The sequence below is a fragment of the Rhinoraja longicauda genome, chromosome 26 (genome assembly GCF_053455715.1).
Source record: "Rhinoraja longicauda isolate Sanriku21f chromosome 26, sRhiLon1.1, whole genome shotgun sequence".
NCBI classification, from domain to species: Eukaryota; Metazoa; Chordata; class Chondrichthyes; order Rajiformes; family Arhynchobatidae; genus Rhinoraja; species Rhinoraja longicauda.
Window position 1 is genome coordinate 11754178 of NC_135978.1, and position 24229 is coordinate 11778406.

Genomic DNA, 24229 nt, shown 5'->3' on the forward strand with positions numbered 1-24229 from the left:
AACACAGTGCTGAAAGAGGAGTCATAAGGGTTGCAGAAGAGTTACAACACAACTAACAAGCATGACAGTCACTTGCCTTTCGTACAGGGAATGACGCTGCGAATGCACCTAGGAGTAATGAAAGCCTAGTTTTTGCAAACCTTAAGTGGAGGATTATGTTGTACTTTTAGTCAGCACTTAAATTAGTTTAGTTTTGAGATACAGCACGGAAACAGGCTCTTCATCCCACCAAGTTAGCGCGGACCAGCAATCCCCAGAGACCAACACTATCCTATACCCACTAGGGACAATTTATAAGTGTACCAAGCCAATTAACCTACAAACCCTTTGTCTTTGGAGTGCGGGAGGAAACCAGAGATCCCAGAGAAAACCCACGCAGGTCACGGAGAGAACGTATAAATTCCATACAGAGAAGCACCCATAGTCAGGATCAAACCCAGGTCTCTGGCACATTTTGTGCTTTCATTTCACTGGGCTTTGATACTATTGGAGAAGAGTTCAATATATACATATTGATAGGGTGAATGCACAGAATAGGGGAAAAAACAACCAGAGAACATGGGTTTAAGGTGAGTGGGGTTAGATTTAATAGGAACCCGAGGGTCACCTTTTTCCACACAGAGTAGCAAGTAAATGGAACAAGCTGCCAGGGCAAATGGAGGCAGGTATAATATTAAAAAACATGTGGACAGGAATATGGCTGGGAAAGGTGTAGGTGTGCCAAACATGGCCAGGTGAGACTAGCGTAGATCGGTCATCTTGGTCGGCATGGACTGAAGGGCCTGTTGCAGTGCTGTAGGACAATGATTTTATCTATGACTAGACCAAGTGGACCTGTTGGGCCCAAACCTCTCCTGCATTGGTGCAGTCCCCTCCCCCCTTCCCCTCCCTCCCTAGGAGATAGATTTAAACATTAAAATGTGAATAACTTTAAAAATATAAGTTTCGGTATATAGATGTTGCTTTATTTAAATTTTTGGTTACCTTAGTATTTTGCAAATTCCCAGTAGATGAACTGCATTTCCACATGTTTGGGTTGCATTCCAATTTCGTTAATTGTGAATGAAAAGGCTCTGAGTCACACAGAAATATCTGACCTTGCGATTTTGTTGAAATGAAATATTATAAAATCAATAGGAAACCAAGTGGAAAACTTCATCAATCCAAACTGCAGGATGAACTGCCATAAATTCAGTATTGATTCTTGGTGAGTTTCATTAATTGAAGCATCACTGTAACAGGGTAAGAGCTCTTTCATAGTCCAGATCCTCTCAGTTTTAGGAAAATCTTGTTAAATATACTAATTCCCATCGTTTTTTGCTTTACTAGATTTACTACATTAAGAACAAGTATCATACTTTAATGAAGTTTTTACAATGTAGTATGAAATCCAATGTCAACGATATGATTAATCCCAAACTGGCTGTTGATTCCCATATTCTGTGCATTCACCCTATCAATACCACATAATTGAAGATCACCCTTCAGTCTCCCTAGCAAAGAATAAAGTTCCAGTCTGTCCAACCTCTCCTTACAGCTCTGGCCCTCAGGCTGCAGCAACATCCTCGTAAATCCTCTTTGCACTCTTCACAACTTAATGACATCATTCCAGTTGTAGGGTAAGCAAAACTAAACCACATCTGCAGTTCCTTCCTTCGCAACACCCCAAATGCGGCCTCATCATCATCTTGTACAATTGTAACATCCCAACTTTCTATACTCATTGGCCTTCGTCAGATGGGGTAATGTACTGAAAGCCATCTTCACCATACTATTTACCTGAGACGTCATTTTCAGGCATCTATGAACCTGCGTACCTAGATCCATCTACTCTACGACACTCCCCAGGGCCCTGCCGTTCACTGTGATGGTCCTGCCTTGATTTGACTTCCTGAGATGCAACAACAAGCACTTATCTACATTAAATTTCATTAACCATTCCTCTGCCCACTTGTCCAGCTGATCATGGTTGTAATTTTTGATAACCATCTTTGCTATATCCCATACCAGCCACTTTAGTGTCATCTACACGCTTACTAATCACGCCTTGTACATTCTCATCCAAATCATTGATATAACCCACAAACAGCAATGGGCCCAGCACCGATACCAGAGACACCACTAATCACAGGCCTCCATTCTGAAAAACACCCACCATCACCCTCTACATACTTCCATGAAGTTAGTGTTATATCCAGTTGGCTAGCTCTTTCGGGATCTCATGTGGAGCTAAGGTAAGTAAAGCAAAATTGCTGGATCATTCAAATTAAGTAAAGAGAAATCTGAGTAACGTTCCAACAAAACCAGAATACTTAAACAGCAGGGTATAACTGCAGGGCATGAAATGAGCTGCCTGAGGAGGTAGTTGAGGCAGGTAAAATAACATTTTTTAAAAGTCATTTGGACAAGTACATGGATAGGAAACATTGAGAAAGATTTAGGCCAAATGAACGCAAATGGGAATAGCTTAGAATGGGCATCTTAGTCGGCACCGATGAGTTTGGCCAAAGGACCTGTTCCTGTGCTGTATAACTATCTGGAATGCAAGGTAGTCATAAGCAGAAATGTCTTAGTCATGAAACGTCATTTGTTCATTCCTTAAACAGATGCTGTCTGACCCTCTGAGTTCCTCCCGCATTGTGTTTTGCTGAATTAACAAGTTGCTGTACAGAGGAAAGGACCTAATTCCTGCCCATCAGTTACTTTGATAATTATCCTGTGTTTCCCTGGTTAATGAAGACCATGCTAATGGAAACATTTTCCTTGTTAATCTGTCAGATGTAAGTCTTATTTTTGAACATCCCTTTCCAAACTGTACCACCTTTCCTCACCCTGTCTACTCCAGAGAAAAGAATCTCATCTTTCCCAGGTTAGAAACATAGATTCAGGCAGCACAAAAATTGTTCCTAGGCCCAGCACACCATGCTGACCTTTTTGTTAATCTACAGTATTTCTAGAGTTGGAAATTTGACTTGATATATGCCACTTTTATTTCCTATTCTCTTGGCTCTTATGTTTTATTTCTGTCATCCACCCCCTCACCTATATCTCACCATCTCGTCAAGCTAAACCTCTCCCCTTCCCCCCCCCCCCCCTCCCCAATCTCTCCCCCGCTCCATCAATCTAACTGGAAAAAAGTTGATTCTAAACATCATCTGTTTATTTCCTTCCACAGATGCTGCCTGACATGTAGAGTTCCTCCAACACTTTTGGGGGTTTTTTGCTCAAGATTTCAGTATTTGCTGTTTCTTGCGTCTCCAATTTTTGGCAAATATTTTGGCAGATTTTTAGCAAAATATAATCTGGGGAAGCTGCTATCAGAAAACTTGGTACCAAAAAATCTGGCTAGTTTCATTCTTTATTTTCTATCATTTGCTCCTCTAAGGATCTTTTTTTCTAATCGAGAGAGAGAATCTTGTCTTTTCCAGTTTTGAGGCATAGAGTTCCTCCAAACAAATATTTGGAATGAATTTATTGCTCACTTTTCAGCACTAGATGGCAGCATATGCCAAACACTGCCAATCTGATGTGTAGGAAGGAATTGCAGATGCTGGTTTAAACCGAAGATGGACACAAAAAGCTGGAGTAAGTCAGCTGGACAGGCAGCATCTCTGGGGAGAAGGAATGGATGACATTTCGGGTCGAGACCCTTCTGCCAATCTAATCACAAATCATAACTTACTGGATATTGTAACCATGGCCTCTGTTCCCTACATTTACGTTTTTAGTCACGTTAACAATTTGAATTTTGTTTCCCTGTAATCTGTTCAAAATGCAGTTTTATTCCTTCAGTGTCTCCAATGTCCAATGGTACCAATGCTGGAATGTTGCACCTGATTTTGTACATTGTGATAATACACAAATACGTAGATTTATATGAATGTTAGTTTCCCTGTAATCTGTTCAAAATGCAGTTTTATTCCTTCAGTGTCTCCAATGTCTAATGGTACCAATGCTAGAATGTTGCACCTGATTTTGTACATTGTGATAAGACACAAATACGTAGATTTATATGAATGTTAGTTTATATAATTAACCTTTGCCACACATTGATTCCTTCTGATCTGCCGGAGCACTAAAGTTCCAGTAGCAATCAAGCAATTAGCCAGTAAAAAATTTAGCCTGAGATTAATGCTTAATTTATTTAATTTTAAAGGCCACTAATGGTGATTAATATGAATCATTTGCAAACCGATGGCATTAGATCATTGATTGTGAGGTGCTGGGTTTCTGCTCATTTCATCTCTCAATGAGTAGATCAATAAATAAGGTGATGACTCGGATAGAGAGCCTCTAGAAAATAGATCTCCCTTAATGATCAAAACTCATAAGTGATAGGAGCAGAATTAGGCCACTCAGCCCATCAAGTCTGCTCCGCCATTCAATCTTGGCTGATCTATCTCTCCCTTCTAACCCCATTCTCCTGCCTTCTTCCCATAACTCCTGGCACATGTACTAATCAAGAATTTATCTATCTCTGCCTTAAAAATATCCATTGACTTGGCCTCCTGTGCCTTCTTTGATCATTTGGTCAATTAACTGGAGGTCAGTGTGCTAAAGATCACTGAGACAAAAGATGATGCATAATGAATGCAAAGAAAATTGATATATTGATGAGATAACACTTCCACAGATAATGAAATTCAGGGTGATTTGGCTTTCGGTCTATTTCTCTGACTTTCTGAGGTCAGCCATTTTCCATGAATAATGGGCCAGATAATGGAGTGGGATTGTTTACATTTAAATTGGTGCCGCATTGATATCAATGATGAGCCATCATCAGTGGATAATGCAAAGGACCAGAAATATCACAACTAATACATGGAAAATGTGCTTTGAATCTAAATATGTTAGGAGCTAAACTAATTTACAGTTAAAACATAAATGTTTAATCAACGTTCTGGGAAAATTCTTTGGTATGTCTCTTATTTACACCTTAACACGCTTTAAATTCACTTTTTGTTAGATAATGCACCAAAGTATAAAACATTTTCCAGTGCAGGGAACAAGGTACCAGTGAGTTTAAGGATGCATGAAAAACAGTGCCCCATTGTATTTAAAAAGATGTGGGAATGTGGCCCCAATAAGTCTAAAGAAAATGGAAATATCACCCAGTGAGCCAGATACTGAGCTATCAGCATTTCCAAATAATCTGAAGGTGGTTTATCAGAGTTTTACCGTATGTATTAGATGCATAGTTCACCTTTTGTCAATAAGTAGACTGTTTTTTTGTGCATTTTTGCCCACAATTTCCCCTACACCAGCAGGTGGCACTGTAATAAATGTCAACAGTAGGAAATTGGGTTTAACGTAAAGTTAGCTCCAATCAAAATCAATTTAAGAACAAGGATAATAGCAATGGAATCATTTTTGGATCAAGGCAAGTTGTGGTTATGAGAAAGGTAGGGTTATAAATATATTCAAACTGTACTTGAATTTTGTGCCTCTGGTGCAGTACAGGATGCTTAAGTGTTTAGGTATGTAGCTACACTAGTCCCACCTCAATAGTCAATAGTCGTTTATTTGTCACAACCTGCTTGCGTTTGCTCCATAACCTTCCTAACCTGTCCTATCCATGTACCTGTCTAACTGCTTCTTAAATGTTGGGATACTTCCAGCCTCAACGACCTCCTCTAGCAGCTTTTTCCATACACCCACCACCCTTGTGTGAAACGGTTATCCCTCAGATTCCTATTAAATCTTTTCCCCGTCATCTTAAACCTATGTCCTCTGGTCCACGATTCACCTACTCTGGCAACAGACTGTGCATCTAGTTGATCTCATGATTTTATACACCTCTATTTCTGTTTTGTATCTTCTATTTATTGTCTGAATGCATCAGCCTGACCATATCAACTAGAATATGGAAAATTTGATGAAGTTCAGGAAAGTTCCAAGGCACGCATCTGCACAAATAGCCAGAAGTAATAACCCAAGTACTAGCACTAACCAAGGTTATTATTTACCTGCTCTGTTCCCTGTGGGTATTGTGCAAACATTGCATCTACCCTTGCCCTGCTTTGAAATTATATTTGTTGCTGCATCAGTTGAAATGTTGTTTGACTGTGAGAGGTGATGACTGAAGACAGCTCAAGCATTGGACCTCTACAAGTTAAGAAAATTGCTTCTGAAGACCTTGTAGATATGGCTCAAATGTTTCTTCTGGAGGCTTTTCTTATATTTCGGTCCTTCGGAACTTCCTTCCTCTGAAATTCTATTTTCATATGATGTCCTGCCTGCATTCCAAGAATAGTAGGGAACCAGGATCAGTAGAATGAGTAAATACAATTTTAAAAATGAAAATATTAAAAAGATGGAAGAAAAATAAGGTTTCTAAAGGTCAATAAATTTTCAGAATCTTGCAGTCCCAACCATTGGGTTGTGAAGCAGGTGGCTGCTGAAGTGAATATATTCAGTAACAATCTTCTGAAATTCCCCTGGATTCTGGACAGATTTAGAAGATTCAAAGAGAGCAAATATAAATCCAATGTACAAGAAAGAAGGAAGGAAGAAACTAAAGAATTATCAACCTCGCAGCTTGACATGTTTATTTGAAAAAATTTACAATATTAAAGATTAGTCCAATATTAAAAACTCGATAACAAGGTAATTAATTTTTTTTTTTAAATTAAAATCGTTGAAAATATTAGCGACACAGTGGTGCTGGTTTCCGATGGGCACACATCTCTGTCCTCCATACAGCTGGCAAGCTCCTCTTTTGTCTCTACATATGCGTCTTTCATCAACGTCTGCAGCATCATCTTGTTTGGTCGTCCCGGGTTCCGTCTTCCATGGGTAAGTTCCCACAGCACAACCTTGTTTGCTGGTATTTCTGGATGGCTGTGGCAATGACTGGCGAGCCTCATTCTTCTCGACCTGATCTTCTCAGTCAGAGATGGAATCTCCCCATAGAGCTGGGCACTGGTGGTGTGGTCCTTCCAACTGACATTTTGCGCTTTCGGGTGTAGATACCATCCTAGTTACATGCTCAAAAAATTCCAGAAGATTAGTCAAGCATGATTTCCCCTTCGTAAATCCATGCTGACTCGGAACGATCCTGTTCCTGCTATCCAAATGTTCCGCAATTTCTTTTATAATTGACTCCAGCATCTTCCCTACCACTGATGTCAGGCTAACTGGTCTATAATTTCCCATTTTCTCTCTCCCTCCTTTCTTAAAAAGTGGGATAACATTAGCTACCCTCCAATTCACAGGAACTTATCCTGAATCTATAGAACATTGGAAAATGATCACCAATGCGTCCATGATTTCTAGAGCCACTTCCTTAAGTACCCTGGGATGCAGACCATCAGGCCCAGGGGATTTATCAGCCTTCAGTCCCGTCAGTCTACCCAACACCATTTCCTGCCTAATGTGAATTTCCTTCAGTTCCTCCGTTACCCTCGGACCTCTGTCCACTAGTACATCTGGGAGATTGTGTCTTCCTTAGTGAAGACAGATCCAAAGTACCTGATCAACTCGTCTGCCATTTCCTTGTTCCCCATAATAAATTCACCTGCTTCTGTCTTCAAGAGACCCACATTTGTCTTAACTATTTTTTTCCTCTTCACGTACCTAAAGAAGCTTTTACTATCCTCCTTTATATTCTTGGCTAGCTTAACTTCGTACCTCATCTTTTCTCCCCGTATTGCCTTTTTAGTTATCTTCTGTTGCTCTTTAAAAGAGTCCCAATCCTCTGGCTTCTCACTCATCTTTGTTATGTTGTACTTCTCTTTTTATTTTTATACTGTCCTTGACTTCCCTTGTCAGCCACGGTCGTCTCTTACTCCCCTTAGAATCTTTCTTCCTCTTTGGAATGAACTGATCCTGCACCTTCTGTATTATTCCCAGAAATACCTGCCATTGTTCCACCGTCTTCCCTGCTAGGGTATCTTTCCAGTCAACTCTGGCCAGCTCTTCTCTCATGCCTCCATAGTCCCCCTTGCTCAACTGCAATACTGACACTTCCGATTTTCCCTTCTTTCTCTCAAATTGTAGATTAAAACTTATCATATTATGATCACTACCTCCTAAAGGCTCTTTTACCTTGAGTTCCTTTATCAAATCCGGTTCATCACACAACACTAAATCTAGAATTGTCTTCTCCCTGATAGGCTCCAGTACAAGCTGCTCTGAGAATCCATCTCAGAGGCACTCAACAAACTCCCTTTCTTGGGGTCCATTACCAAGCATCTCCAATAACCACTGTAGCATTACCTTTGCGACATGAGGGAGATTTAGAGATATAGAAGGGTAAGGAGTGAAAACGACATCAAAGCAGACGTTGCTCAATGAAATGTAGAAGGCTTCACTGTTGGCTGAGGGGAAGATGAGAACGAGGCATACAAACAGTAAAATGAATCAGGACAATGAAACTAGTCAGAGAACTAGAGTGGGGGTGGGACGGAGAAAGAGGGAAAGCAAGGGTTATTTGAAGTTAAGGTCAATATTCAGGCCGCTGGCGTGTAAGCTGCACAAGCGAAATATGAGTGGCTGTTCATCCAATATGCGTTCGGCCTCAGACAATGGACGAGGCCCAGGACAGAAAGGTCAGTCTGGGAATGGGAAGGAAAGTTAACGTGTTTGGCAACCGGAAGATCGCAGATACTTCCACACATTTCGATCGCAGACGTGAGAAGGCTCAGTCGCTAGAGCGAATCGAGTGTGTCGGAGGTTGCCGAGGCGGGGAGGCGAGGGTCCGGAGATTGCCGAGGCGGGAAGGCGAGGGCCCGGAGATTGCCGAGGCGGGAAGGTGAGGGTCCGGAGATTGCCGAGGCGGGAAAGCGAGGGTCCGGAGATTGCCGAGGCGGGAAGGCGAGTGTCCGGAGATTGCCGAGGCGGGAAGGCGAGTGTCCGGAGATTGCCGAGGCGGGAAGGCGAGGGCACGGAGATTGCCGAGGCGGGAAGGCGAGTGTCCGGAGATTGCCGAGGCGAGGGCACGGAGATTGCCGAGGCGGGAAGGTGAGGGCCCGGAGATTGCCGAGGCGGGAAGGTGAGGGTCCGGAGATTGCCGAGGTGGGAAGGCGAGGGCCCGGATATTGCCGAGTCCGGAAGGCGAGGGTCCGGAGATTGCCGAGGGGAGGGGTGTCTGCAGGGGGCTGACGGTGAACGTTCTCGCGCGTGGTTTGAATGCCGCATCCGCGCTGGGAGTCAGTTAGAGGGAGAGGTCGCCTGAAAGTGCATCTGTGAGTACCTGTGACGAGGGGAGAATGTCAGGAATAAGAGCATAATTTTTCGGAAGAAGTGCAAACAGGTGAATTGCTCGGTCGAGAATGTGGAAGGGTGAGGGGAGTAGATTAGAGGAGAGGGGAAGAGAGGAGTGGGGAACGGAGAAGAGGAGGGAGGAGACGGAAAGGGAAGGGAGGAGAAGGTAAGCGTAAGGAAAGTGGGAGGGGGAAGGAGAATATTAAAGGAGGGCGTAGGCGAACACCGTGAACAGGCGTGGACCTGCACAATGTGTGTTTATTACACTGGGGAAGCTGCAGTGGGTGATGTTAGTCTGGACGCTGTAGTTTGACCAAACTGCACTTCCTACGTGCGTCATAGTGTATGTATTCCGTAATACGAGTGTATTGATGACAAATTAAGGTGGCTACTTTGGGAATATAACGTGGGGTGGGCGCCTCATGCGTCGTTTTGGCACGTTTATAAAAATGAGTTGTTTTCTACAAAAAAAAACACAGGTACTTGGAACGAGTAGAAACCTCCACCTCCCCATGTCAGCCAATTATAGGACACTATTCTGTTACCTTGTCCAATGTTGTCTTTCAGGGCTTTAGTGTGAACTCAGGAAATAGAAGGCTGTTCTGTCATTTAATAAGATATTGGTTAATCCTGTTCCTTATCTGGTTCTAGACTCTCCAAAACATCTTTTCCACGTCCACTCTATCTAGGCCTTTCATTATCCGGTAGGATTCAATAAGGATTCCCCCCCTCCCCCTTCCTTCTAAACTTCATCGAGCCCAGGTATAGAGCCTTCAAACATTAACCCAATTATCCCCGGGATCATTCTCCGAAACTTCCTTTGGACCCTGACCTGACTCAACCTGCAAATTAACCTTGTGTGAATCAGCATTCCCAATTCCCTTTACATTTCTGAATCCTCTCGCTATATAGAAAATAGTCTACATCTTTATTCCTTCTACCAAAGTGCATGATTGTACACTTTGCTACGCTGTATTCCATTTGCCACTGCTTTGCCCACTCTCCTAACCTGTCCAAGTCCTTCTGCAGCCTCTCTGCTTCCTCAACACTACATGCCTCTGCACTTGTCTTTATATTGTCTGCAAACTTGGCCACAAAGCCATCAATTCCCTCATCCAGATCATTAAGATATAACGTGAAAAGTAGCAGACTCAATGCCTACCCCTGCCAACCAGAAAAGGTCCCCTTTTTTACCATTCTTTGCCTTCTGCCAATCCGTCAATCTTCTATCCATACTAGTACCTTGCCTCCAGTACCATGGCAGGAGAATGGGGCTGAGAGGGAGAGACAGATCAGCCATGATTGAATGGCAGAGTAGACTCGATGGGCCAAATGGCCTAATTCTGCTCCTAGAACTTATGAACATGAACCATGGGGTCCAATCTTGTTTAGAAACCTCATGTGTGACACCTTATTAAAGGCCTTCTGAAAATCCAGGTAAACAACATCCACTCAATCTCCTTTATCTATCCTGCTTGTTAACTCTTCAAAAAACTTCAAAGGATTTGTCAGGCAAGATTTCCCCTTAACAAAATCATACTGACATTGCCCGTGTTATCAAGTGCTTCCAAGTACACCGAAACCTCATCCTTAATAATGGATTCTCACAGAAATCAGACTAACTGGCCTATAATTTTGTTTCTTTTGCCTTGCTCCCTTCTTAAACAGTGGTTTAAGATTGTGATTTTCCAGTCCTCTGGAACCATTCCTGATTCTTGTAAGATCATTACTAATGCCACAATCTCTTTTTCAGAACCATGGGGCTTAATCCATCAGGTCAGGTTCAAACCTTCAATCCACCTTCATCCACCTTAATCCACCTTCAAACCTTTCAGCTTCCCAAGCACCTTCTCCTCAGTAATAACGTCTGCACTCACTTCTGCCCTGAGTTTCTGGCACAAAATACAATGTAAATTGCTCATGATCTGAATTTTGGCAGGACTGGATATGATTTGCAATGTAGATGAAAATATTTTGTGTCTGCCGGGTTCCTGGGCTACTTTAAATCTTCTCCCCAATCTCACTTTGACTGCTTTGCCTTTCACCTTCAATCTTTTATAATAAAGGTCAGTGTAAGTGGTAACATTGTTTGTTTACCAGACACGGAAATGTTTAAAGCTCTCCTACACTCCCTTTCCCACTATGCACCTCCATTTCACTCTGGGAATGCCTTTTTCCCACTGACCATAGGTGTGGATGAAAGGGGATGGATGCACTGTGTATGTGCGAATGTTTGGAGAGATCAGGGTGTCTCTGGCCCTAGTGCCGGCTTACTTTTTCATTCCACGAGGCACCTGAAACCAGCTCTGTTCTATAGACAATAGACAATAGACAATAGGTGCAGGAGTAGGCCATTCAGCCCTTCGAGCCAGCACCGCCATTCAATGCGATCATGGCTGATCACTCTCAATCAGTACCCCGTTCCTGCCTTCTCCCCATACCCCCTCACTCCGCTATCCTTAAGAGCTCTATCCAGCTCTCTCTTGAAAGCATCCAACGAACTGGCCTCCACTGCCTTCTGAGGCAGAGAATTCCACACCTTCACCACCCTCTGACTGAAAAAGTTCTTCCTCATCTCCGTTCTAAATGGCCTACCCCTTATTCTTAAACTGTGGCCCCTTATTCTGGACTCCCAGAGATTCATCTCCAACTCAGTTATGGCTTCAATGCTCACATTCTCTGGATCCGGTCTCTTTTATTGTGTGTCATTGTGATACAGCAGCTAGAATGTAGGATAGTATTAGTGATGGGCTGATCACTGGTTAGCATGGTGGGCCGAAGGGCCTGTTTCCACACTGTATCTCTAAAGTCTAAAGTAAAGTTTAAACATGAATTTATGAAGCAAGGCAATTGACGTGATATATATTGGCTTTAGCAAGGCTCTTGACAAGGTCCCGCATGGTATGCTGGTCCAGAATGTAAGGCCACATGTGATGCAAGGGGTGTTGGAAAATGAGATCCAAAATTGATTTCATGATGGGAATCAGTGGCAATCCTGACGTGTTAAGGAGTGGGAATGTTCACTAATTACACAGAGTTCAGTTCTACGTACAATTCCTCTTTCAATGACATAGGCTGTATCACAATAAAATCTATTGAATATCCTGGTATACAACTGCCAGCTAGGGACCAACTCCCAGAGGAGAACCTAACATCCTTTGGCATTGCCATCGCTTAATGTACCACTGTAGCGAATGAAGGCGAGGAGCAAGACAAATTCCGTAAAGGCTTTTATTACACACAGCACACTACTCTCTGCTTCAGTGAGAGACTGAAGACTACTCTCGCACCAAAACCCCTGCTACTTATCCCCATAGCTGGGGGCCATCCCCGGACCTGTCCATCACCGTGCCGAAGGGTTCGATGTAGCCTGACCCTTGGGAGACGCCACACCACCATTGATGTATCCTGTGGGAGAGGTCTGCATTGATCATCTACATAACTGGATGAGCTACAAAATTACTGTGACTCAATTAAACCCTATGGCAATATCCTGTAGCCATGTGCAACCTTTGCAAACAGTTCTGTTTAATTATTTTAGAAGACTCACCTTCGTCTAGGAAATTCTTAATTGATTACTTTTATTCTACACAATTGATAGTGTTATACATAATTAATTATCTGAATGATTATGGTATTGTAAATGATAAGTGATAAATGGTCATACATCTCCATCTTGTTTTTTGTTGATGATCAAAGTAATTTTATAGCAGCAATTTTGTACAGAAATATTTCTACTCTGACATCATGAATGATGAGTTCCATCTCTTTTCATGACATCAAAATGGGGAACTGCACCTCAAATTCGAATGTTCTCTTTCATGATTTACAAAGGGTGTTTTTCTCTAACATCTGCTTCCAAATTGCCATCAACTATAAACTATAAAAAAAACAACTAATACTTCAATTTTTAAAAAAAGGTAGGTCAATTATTTTATCTTTTAAATAGTAATTGGTTAAATAGTATATTCCCACTGAGGGTAATTTAAAAAACTTGACCATTCATTATAATGTTGATCTCCCAATTAAGGACATTATAAATTTAAGAAAAACTTTAAAGTACATTCTTCAGAACAGCTGTATAACTTCATAATATATGTAAAATTGATGTAAACATATTCTCAATAAATAGGAATGAATATGGAGGTGTGCAAAGATTGGATTGGAGCACTTCATGATGGCTGAATGCATTATTTAAGAATTGAAGCTGGAATATGCACAACTTGCACAACAACTCCAAATACCTGTTCAAATCCCAGTACTGCAGCTGAGAATTTTAATAAAATATTCCTTTATTCGTCCCACACCGGGGAAATTTACAGAAAAAAATGCTTTTTACTCTTAATAATTTTATCAGGGTTGGTGGGCATCAATTTGCTGCATTCACTAATGCTTTTTTGGGAAATAATTTTTAAATCCTTACTCTCACATTGAAGCATAATTATAACTCTGGATCTAAGTTTAAAAAAAACACACTTAATTCCTCTACGAAAGAGCATTGAGTTTCTATTTCATTGTACTAAAAACAAAAATGCGAGGTTATCTATCTGGTTTTAATCTCGCCATTGAATTCTTTATGGGCATAATAGATCCAGTTGATCCTCTAATGTTCATCGTACCCATATCTGGGATCTTGAACCAGACTTTGGTGAACAGGATCATAGACTAGTTAAACAACTGTCTGAGATGTGTTCTCAGAATCCATACCTATCGACGAATATTACATCGGTGAATACATCAGCATCCTAGAATACCTGATCCAGTCAGGGAAAAAGTGGCCATGGAAGTCATCAAGATTGACTCAGGACATCCATCCCGTCAGACTCGGTTGTACCTTTTCCAAGGACCACTTGCAGAAGTCAGACCTTCCTGAGGTGAACCCACGAAAAGCAACTGGTCAGACTGAATCCCTGGCCATGTCCTTAGAAACTGTGCAGATCAACAAACGAGAGTATTCATGAACATCTTTAATCTCTCCCAATTCTGTTCTGAGGTACCCACCGGCTTCAAGAAGACCACAATCAACCCCGGTGCCAAAGAAACATAAGATCTCTTGCCTTCACAACTACAGTACAGTGGCCTTGACATCCACCATCATGAAGTGCTTTGATGAGGCTGGTTATGGAATGCATTAAATCCAGCCTACCAAACAACCTTAATCCACTCCAGTTCACCTATCTCCACAATAGGTCCGCAGCTGATGCCATCACACTCATCCCTGGAACACCTGGATAAGAGAGACACCTATGTCAGACTACAGCTCTGCTTTCAATACATTATCCCATCCAAGGGTTATGGGGAGAAGACTGGAGAATGGGATTAGGAGAGAGAAATAGATCAGCCATGATTGAATGGCGGTGTAGACGATGGGCCAAATGGCCTAATTCTAATCCTATCGCATGAATTTATCCAAGCTCATCCCCAAATTTGTGGAACTTGAAGTCAGCATTCACCTTGCAACTGGACCCTCAACTTCCTGACTAACAGACTGCAATCAGTGAGGATAGGTGACAAATCATCCTTTACGATAATCCTCAACATTGGCACTCCGCAAGTATGCGTTCTCAGCACTCTTCTTTACTCGTACACCCATGACTGTGCAAACAAATACGAATCCAACTAGATTTACAAATTCACAGACAACACCACCGTAGTGGGCTGGATATCAAATAATGACGAGATGGAGCACAGGAAGGAGATTGAGAATCTTGTATCCTGGTGCCAAGACTACAAACTTTCCCTCAATGGCAGCAAGACAAAGGAAATTGCGATTGACTTAAAAAGGCAAAGTGGTAAACATTGATGGTGCTGAAGTAGCGATGGTTGAAAGCTTCACGTTCTTAGGACTAAGTATCACCCAACAACTTGTCCTCAACTGGCCATATTGAAGCAATGTCCAAGAAAGTACACCAACATCTCTTGATCCAGCAGGCCCGGCTCATCTGAGGACTCGCTCACCGAGGATCCCCCGGCAGGCTCGGCGACCCCAATCGCCCTCGAGTGACCCCAATCGCCCTTGGTGACTCCAAAATCGGCCACGAGCCACTAGGGTCGACGGGACCTGCACCATTGAGAGCGAGGAGGACCGTCAAGAGCGACAAGGGCCGCTAAGAGCTATCCGGCCGCTAAGAGCTGGCCGGGGATTGCCTGTTGCCATGCGGTGGCAGGCAGAAGATAGAACTGTTCGGTGAACTTTAACTTTGCTAGAAACGTAGTGGACGGTAGGCAGTACGTGATTTTACCGTGTTGTACGCAAAACAAAGCATTTCACTGTACCTAGGTACATGTAACAATAAAGTATCATTGAATCCTTTCAGTTGCCTTGTTCGATCAGCCATGTTAAAATAAATTGTTATCTTTTACAAAATTATTTTGTTTATTATTTTGGTTTGTTTATTAAATAGAGAATGTCCTTTATCACATCCGTATTAGTTTGTTCTGCTTCATATGTATGGGAGTATTCTCTTTGACATTCTTTTGAGATATTAATGCAATTAAGGAAAGTGGGTCAGTTTAAGAAAGTAAGACTGAAGTAAGATTCCCATGATGTTATTGAATGCAAGTAGACCAAATTGCCCACTTCTGCTACTTCTGAGGGATAATTTCCAGATAATGCCAGTGAGCGGCAAATATCATATAGCTTCAAGTACTTTTTGTCACAATGAAGAAAGCTTGCTTCTCTAATGTAACTACATTCTGACCATTCTGCTTGGAAATCTTATGAAATGTAGAATGAGAACATTTCATTTTGACAGACGTTTTGTCAACTGATTTTATTTTAAATCTGCAGTTTCCATCAACCTGTTAAAGTGATGATGAAACATGTGAAATTCATTTTGGCAATGCAGCTACTGTCAATTGCAGGTAAGTCAATTGGTGCTCTCTTCTAATTTTAATTGTTTCATCAAATTTTCTCTTAAGCTCCTTAATATAGTCACAGGGGGAAAAGTCTGCCAAAATATAAAATAGTGGTAAATGTTCACAACTTTCAGTTTAGGTCCCCTTTTATAAAGAAATTGATGCAGCTTGACAGCCATTCTTATACAATATTTTGTAAAATATATATGGTTATTAATGTGACCCTTTATATTGTCAGCTTCAATATCACCATTCTGAACAGAAGGAAGGGTTGCATCAAGGAATCAGTGAAATGAAATGACATGGAAAATGAAAAGATTTATGAAATTATTCCAATTCTTTTTGAGAACTAAAATAATTACTTGCTGGGCAGCATCTATGGAGGGTAGTGGATAGATGATGTTTCTGGTCAGGATCCTTCCTAACTCTGAAGAAGGGTCCTGATCTGAATGTCGTCTGTCCATTTCCCTCCACAGATGCTGCCTGACTCGCTTCCTCCAGCAGTATGTTTTTCACTCAAGATTCCAGCATGTGCAGTCTCTTGTGTAGAATATAGAAAGGGACTATTTGGCCCATAATATCGATGCCAGCCTTTTTTCCCCCCAACTACACTAATGTGGTAATTGGATCTGACTCCACTGTCTCCTGTGACAGTGAATACCAAGTATCAACTACTCTCTGCAGGACAAAACTTTCCCCTAAATTATCTTTAACCTGCATCTGCTCACCTTAAACCTGAGCCTTCTAGTTTTTAATACCCCTACCATGGAAAAAGATTCTGAGCATTTACCCTATCTATGCCTCTATCAGATCACTCTTCAGCACCTTTCACTCCAGGGAAAACAAGCACATTATATGCACACTCTCCCTATAACTAAAGTCCTCCAATTTAGATAACATCCTGGGGATTGTCCTTTGCACTCTCTCCAAGGCAACTACATTCTTCCTACAGTGTGGCAAACAGACTGCACATAATGTTCCAAATGTGGTCTAATTAGTGTTTTGCAAAGTTGCAATATACTGTAACTTCCCACTATTATATTCTATGCCTCGACTGATGAAGAAAAGTGTGCCATATGCTTTCTTCACCACCCTATCTACCTGCCTTGCCACATTTGGGGAACTAGGAACTAGAAACCCGTGGTTCCTCCTCAATCAATATTTCCTTGTGCCCGTATATAGTATATGACTTTGTGAAATGTATCATCTTGCTGGAATTAAATTGCATTTCCCAATTTTCCATCTAATCTGTATCCTGCTGTAGTCATGGATAACCTTTCTCATTATTCACAACACCAGAAACGTTTGTGTCATCTGCAAACTTACTTATTACAGGCACTCCCCGACTTGCGTAATAGATGTCATATAAACTTAGCACTTATGTAAGCATTCTTAAGGCCCACTGACCCCCGCTCGGACTCTGCGTCGGAGCTTCCCCATGGTCTCTGCTTTGGAGCTTCCTCGTGGTCTCTGCGTCAGTGCTGCCTTACAGTTTTTGCGTTGGAGCTCCCCGCGATCTCTGCAATGGAGCTCCCCATGGTCTCCTTAAACGTATGCTCTCTAGTTTTAGACACCCTATCATGAGATGGAGACACAGGCTATCCACCCTTTCCTATGCCTCTCGTATCTGCATCCATCTATCACCTACGACCCTCTGTCCTTCACTTCCTTCATACTTCTGTACACTGGCAATCTTTCCCTTCTCAATTCTAATGCAGGGTTTCAACCCAAAATGTTGACATGCATCTTTTGCCTCCGCAGATGCTGCTTGACTTGTTGCTAAGTCAAAAGCAAGTCATGAATTGCTAGCATTTTGGTTTTTTTATGAAGATATCCCAAGTTTTCTTAAGCACTAAGTTGAAATAGACTATTATTCTTAATTAAGATAATCTTGTTATTAAGAATAGAGATCTGAAACCAATAATTAGGGTGTACTCCAGTTACAAATTCACCATTTGCTATAGATTTTCAAGAGCAGAATTTACACCAATATAATTTTTCAACTGGTTAAGTTTTAACATGCAGGTATAATAAACTGCACTAAATGTATTCTCATTGATCAGTAGGTACAATCACAATGCATTCATCCCCTGCCATGTAAACATAGCACAAAAAGTAAGGGAATTTGTGTTTGGTAGATTATTTCTTTGTTGTAACAATGCTTCTTGGCAATAAATCTTATACCGTTGGAAAGCCTGTTTATTTCCCTTTTAAATGGTGCCACATTTGTAAGGAACATGCATTTGTGGGATGAGCAGCAGAGCTGAGTATATGGGTTGCGCCCATGAAAAATTTGCCAAATCTTCTCTGCCAATGCCAAACAGCTTATTCTGCTGTTGCTATTGACTCTTGTTTTGAGCTCTATGCTGATTGCTGCACCGATAGAGTAACATCTTTTGGTGGAGGCAGTGTGATGGTGTGGGGCGGCATCCCCCTCACTGGAAAAACGAGGCTTGTCATCATTGGAGGCAATCTCAATGCAGAGAGATATCGAGATGAGATTCTGCAACCAGTGGCAATCCCATATCTCCACAGTCTGGGACCGAACTCTATCCTCCAAGATGACAATGCTCGCCCCCACAGAGCAGGGTTTCTCAGAGACTACCTCCAGAATTTGGGAGTGGAGAGGATGGAATGGCCTGCCAGCAGTCCTGACCTCAACCCCATTGAACACTTGTGGGATCAGCTTGGGCATGGTGTTCATGCCAGAGTGACCAACACAACCACTTTGGCTGACTTGCGACAAATGCTGGTTGAAGAATGGGATGCCATCCCACAACAGTGTGTGACCAGGCTGGTGACCAGCATGAGGAGGAGGTGCCAGGCTGTTGTGGCTGTGTATGGTTCTTCCACACGCTACTGAGGCTCCTGTTTATTAAATGAATAAATTGTTAAATTGCCAATATGTCTTGTTTCTTCAGACTTCAATCATCCAATCCACCAAACAACACCGAACAAGAGTCTATGGCAGAATAAGCTGTTTGGCATTGGCAGAGAAGATTTGGCAGATTTTTCATGGGCGCAACCCACATACTCAGCTCTGCTGCTCATCCCACAAATGCATGTTCCTTACAAATGTGGCACCATTTAAAAGGGAAATAAACAGGCTTTCCAACGGTATAAGATTTATTGCCAAGAAGCATTGTTACAACAAAGAAATAATCTACCAAACACAAATTTCCTTACTTTTTGTGCTATGTTTATTTGATTTAAAGAAGAATAACTCAATTAATATGTATGGTCCCAATATTGAAGAAACAGAAACTATGTTGTGTGTTTAGAGAGCTTCACATTAGGAACTTCTCTAAAGTTACTGTAACAATTTAATAATTATTATCTTCATATTCTGCTTCACAAGTTTATTTGTACTCTATTTTAATTTAGAAATATTAAATAAAATTGGGTGGGGGGGGGAGTCCTAAATAATTAGAATAAGAAATTAACATTGAAGGACTTCTGATAGCTTTCAAGTTATAACTTGCTCCGAGTTGGGATTGGGAAAATTTTCCAAATCAAAAGCTGGTGAGGTCAGGCATTATCAGAAGAAGAGCAGGGTACCATTGGATATTGCAATTTGTTTCGTGAAAACTACAGTCTTAGATAAAATAAGAGGGACTTGCAAAGCAGTATTTGTTCGTGGATTCTTTTTCACTTTAATTTCTAGGATTTAAAAAATATCTTAGTAACAACCTGTAGATTAATAAATGAGTCAAGCATTATGGCAACCATTGGTTACAAACATTACTTAATTTTATTCCGTTACAGATATTTTATTATTTGAACAGTTTAATTTGTATCTAATATATATGAATAATGTACTTTTCAAATTGTTAACAGGCAGATGTTTGTTACTTGTAAAATATCATGTGGGTTACAATATTTTGATCCCACTGGCCATATCCAGTTTTTTGCAGCACCTAAATGTTAAAACTGTGGTAAAACATTTAAAACCATTCAGGAACTTTCAGATATATTTCAACAGAAGATCCTCTATCCCACCATCACTGCCATCTTTGATATTCATATTGGTGCCTCACTAATCCTGTCCTATTCTTTGCAGTAGATGGATGCTGGACCCCACCAGAGACAGAAGGCAGTTGAAGAGTTTGATTACACCATAAATAGGTGTCATAAATGTTTTATTTTGCCAGTCTTTGTCTCTTGCAGAGAAAGTTCACTCCCCCATAACTTCCTCCCCACCCTTGCACATAATTGTTTTGTGAAATTTGTCAGCTGTAGTTTCATCATTATAGGCAAGTGCTGTGCAATCATGCTTTCATATTGATGTTGGTTGGAAATGACACATCTTTCTCGAATTTCTCTAGCTTTCAAACTATTATCACGACTGAAGAGCATCTTGCAGTTGATAAGTTTTAATTCAATTTTTCTTCAAAAAATTATTCAAAATGAAGTGCAAGTTCTCTGAGATATCTAAATATTAAAGTTTCCATAGATATCTAAGAAATCTCTCCCCATAAAATCCCAAGAGTGCAAATTTACTCTAACTTCATGTCCACTGAATGAATAATAACAAGTCAACTTCCCTCTATCAATGGTTTGAAGCTTTGAGCCATTTGGAAGCTGTGAAATTTCTCATTAATAATATAACAAAAATAGTCAATCACATACTAGCTGCCTTTTCTGAGATTGACATGTTCTAAATACCCTGACAAATGCTTTGTAATCTCATATAAGACCAAAGACCAATCCCTTGATGACCATATGTATGTTTCTGTATCTATCTCTATCTTTCTTCCCTGCCCTCTATCCCCCTGAAACATAGTACCTTCTGTAAAAACAACCTGGCACTATATGAACTAGATTCAAGAGCCTAAAATTTGAATTGCATAGCACAAAAGAAAAGAAAGCTATTTGTTTGAAAGGTCCGTTAACATACAGTGGAACACAGAAGTAACTGTTTCTGATTTGCCTTATGGCATTCTGGAATATGACCCAGGACTATCAGGATTTGCTTTACCATGGGTGATGTTTTTCCCAGAATGAAACATGCATGCAATGATAGTGCTATCAATAAAAGTGCAACTTTTAGCATTGCTTTGTGAATCTTGGCCATAAAGTGACTTTGCAGATGTACAAGTGGAGTTTAGGAGAATGAGGAGGGATCTCATTGAAACTTATTGAATAATGACAGGCCTAGAAAGAGTGGGTGTGGAAAAGATGTTTCCAGTAGTGGGAGAATCTAGGACCAGAGGTCACAACCTCAGAATAAAAGGACATTCCATTAGAATGAAGATGAGGAAGAATTTAATTAGCTACAGGGCAGTGAATCTGTGGAATTCATTGCCACATACGGTGGTAGAGGCTAAGTCATTAGGTATTTTAAAAGTGGAGATTAATAGGCTCTTTATTAGTAAGGGCATCAGAGGTTATGGAGAAAAGGCAGGAGAATGAGGTTGAGAGGCAAAAATAGATCAGCCATTATCAAATGGCGGAGCAGACTCGATGGGCCAAATGGTCTAAATTTGCTCCTATGTCTTGTGGTCTTATGGAACCATCTTTGGTTCATGGGGAAAGGCATTTTCAAATTGTATTCTTTGATGGTCTGCTCTGCAGCACTCTGGAGGCTGGCTGTTTATTCGAAACACAGCTCACAAGGTGCATGAAATCTTATATGGATCTCCAGTGTTATTTCTGCACTTTTAAAATACGTGCTATGTGCAATTTCCTACTATCTTTTCTTTCTGTGCCTTTAATTAGAGGCTTTCACACATCTGGGATTACCCTCATGGTCAAATACAAAGAGTTTGTATTGTTCAACTTCCCATCTTCTACGTCATTTCAACTCAGTAAAATGTGCCATTGATTGCCTTATTAAGGAGATTATCAGTGTTCTGCACTAAAGCTTCCCATTAGTCAGTTCAAGTTATTCTGATATTTTGAATGATTTTTACATTCTCAAGCAGTCACTGTCATCCATCACATTATTAGGGGTCAAACTAGTGAATGTTTATTAGAGGGTAAAAGCCACCCTGTCTGAAAAGGTTTCTATATTTTGTTAGTGTACCACTTAAATGAGTTATACCAAGACAGAGCTTATTGGAGGCCATGACTGGGCTTATGAGATTATGTAAAGTATCTGGCATTCCTTTAGTCCCAATGGCTGACTTGGTAGTTTTCTATTCAGGAAATTGTTCCCTGTAAATGGAAGAATAATGCCTTGAATTTTGTAGTGCCTTATTTCATGACAGGACCATGTCTTATCATTCATCCATTGTCCATGCCAGGCATCACATTTCTCGAGTGGATAACATAAAAAGATTTAAAGTAATTGAAGTGTCCCTCAAATGTGATGTGTTCATTGATAATACCTAGTCCTGATTTGAATTATCTTTTTTAAGTGTATGTTTTTCACCAGTTAGTTTATGTCGAATTGCTCTATTCCATCAAGAATAAAAAATAAAAACAAAACCATAGTGCTTCTAATGACTACCATTATTTCCTTATTCATTAATTTAATTCGGTGTAGTTATACTTCCGTAAACCACCTCTGCACCCACATAAATTATCTCTGCTTTTTCCTGCTGAAATAAAGGAATGCATGCTGACCTGCACTTAATTACATATTTAAATTATATTTTGCAAAACCATCTTAAAAGAGTCATCCTGTCTAATAATCATTGAATTCAAAACAAGTCAAAAAATGGCACAATGAACATTATTATAAGATTTTAATTCCAATTCCCAAATCTTTTAATTTTTGACGGGAAGACATGACTGTTAATCTATGTTACATTAAAGTTTTCCACATTACTGTTACATCTTTTCACTGCTGAGATTTTAAATAAATTCTGAATGAAATCTGAACTTCAGCTTTAAAATCTCACTGAAATGATGGGTTGGAAATCAGAGTGCATTTTGTCCATTTTTGGGGCACAGTGATAACCTTTTGTAATGTGGTTGCTCATTTGCAATTAGCGTGGGCATTCACACCATTGTTACCTATCAGGATCTTTTTTTTCCTTTGCCAAGAGTCATGTTTCTTTTTTAAGACACAATTGCCAATTTCATAAGAGGTTGCAATGGGAAAGTACTGACTAGGTCACTAGCTTAACAAATGGTCTTTAGAGTAAACTGCCAAATAAATCATTATGAAATATTTCAAATGTCTCAATGTGGAGATCAAAGAAATGGGTATGGTTCTATCTTCACCTAAGTACAGGATTGTCATTTGATTGTGTATAGTCTCTAGGAGCCCTAGCTAAACTGAAATTGGAAAAAAAACACAAATTCCAGTTTAAAGGATGACCCTTTTAAGATGGTTGGAATCATACCCAGCACATAGGAAGATGTTGTGGTGGTTGGTGGTCTATCTCAGTCACAGGACAGCTAGGCGGAAGTTAGTCTGGATAGTCATAAGATCATAAGAGATACGAGCAGAATTAGGCCATTCATCCTTTCAAGTTTACTCCACCATTCAATCATGGCTGATCTATGTCTCCCTCCTAACCCTATTCTCCTGACTTCTCCCTCTGACAGCCTAGGACATCTAGTGTCCTAGGTCCAATTACCTTCAGCTGCTTCATCAGTATCCTTGCTTCAATCAGAAGATCAGAAGAAGGGATGTTGCACAATGTTCAGCATCATTTGCAACTCCTCAGAAATTGAAGCAATCCACATGCAAATGTAGCAAGTCTAGGACAATATCCAGGCTTGACTGGGAGGTGGCAAGTAACATTTGTGCCAAACAATGCAATGATGATATCCAACATGAGAAGGTCCTGTTATTGCCCATTATCATTCAAAGATGTAACAATGACTGAATCCCCTACTATGAGTATCCTGGGGATTACCATTGTTCAGAAACTGAATTGGTGTAGTCATTTACACAATGTGGCTACAAGAGCAGATCAGAGGCTAGGAATCCTGCACCAAGAAACTTGCCTCCTAACTCCCTAAAGACTGTCCACCATTTTTAAAGCTAAAGCAGGAACGTGATGAAATACTCCCCACTTAGCTGGATAAATGCAGCTTCAACAGCACTCAAGAGCTCAACACCATACAGGACATAGCAGCGCACTTCATCGACACCCCCATCCACAACCATTCACTCACTCACCACCACCTACGTACAATAGCAGCGGTTTGTACCATCTGCAGCAACTTATCGAGATTCCCTTTCAAACCCACATCTTCTGCCAGGTCGAAC

At 40.8% G+C, this 24229-nt stretch overlaps 1 protein-coding gene across 1 annotated transcript in view; it reads left to right on the top strand.

Moving 5' to 3' along the window:
• Nucleotides 1-24229, top strand: part of mtmr4 (myotubularin related protein 4) — a 130292-nt gene that overhangs the window by 97922 nt on the left and 8141 nt on the right. Inside the window, 1 exon segment of the mRNA XM_078422457.1 lies at nucleotides 15995-16068. Within this exon segment, the coding sequence (XP_078278583.1) occupies nucleotides 15995-16068 (74 nt within the window).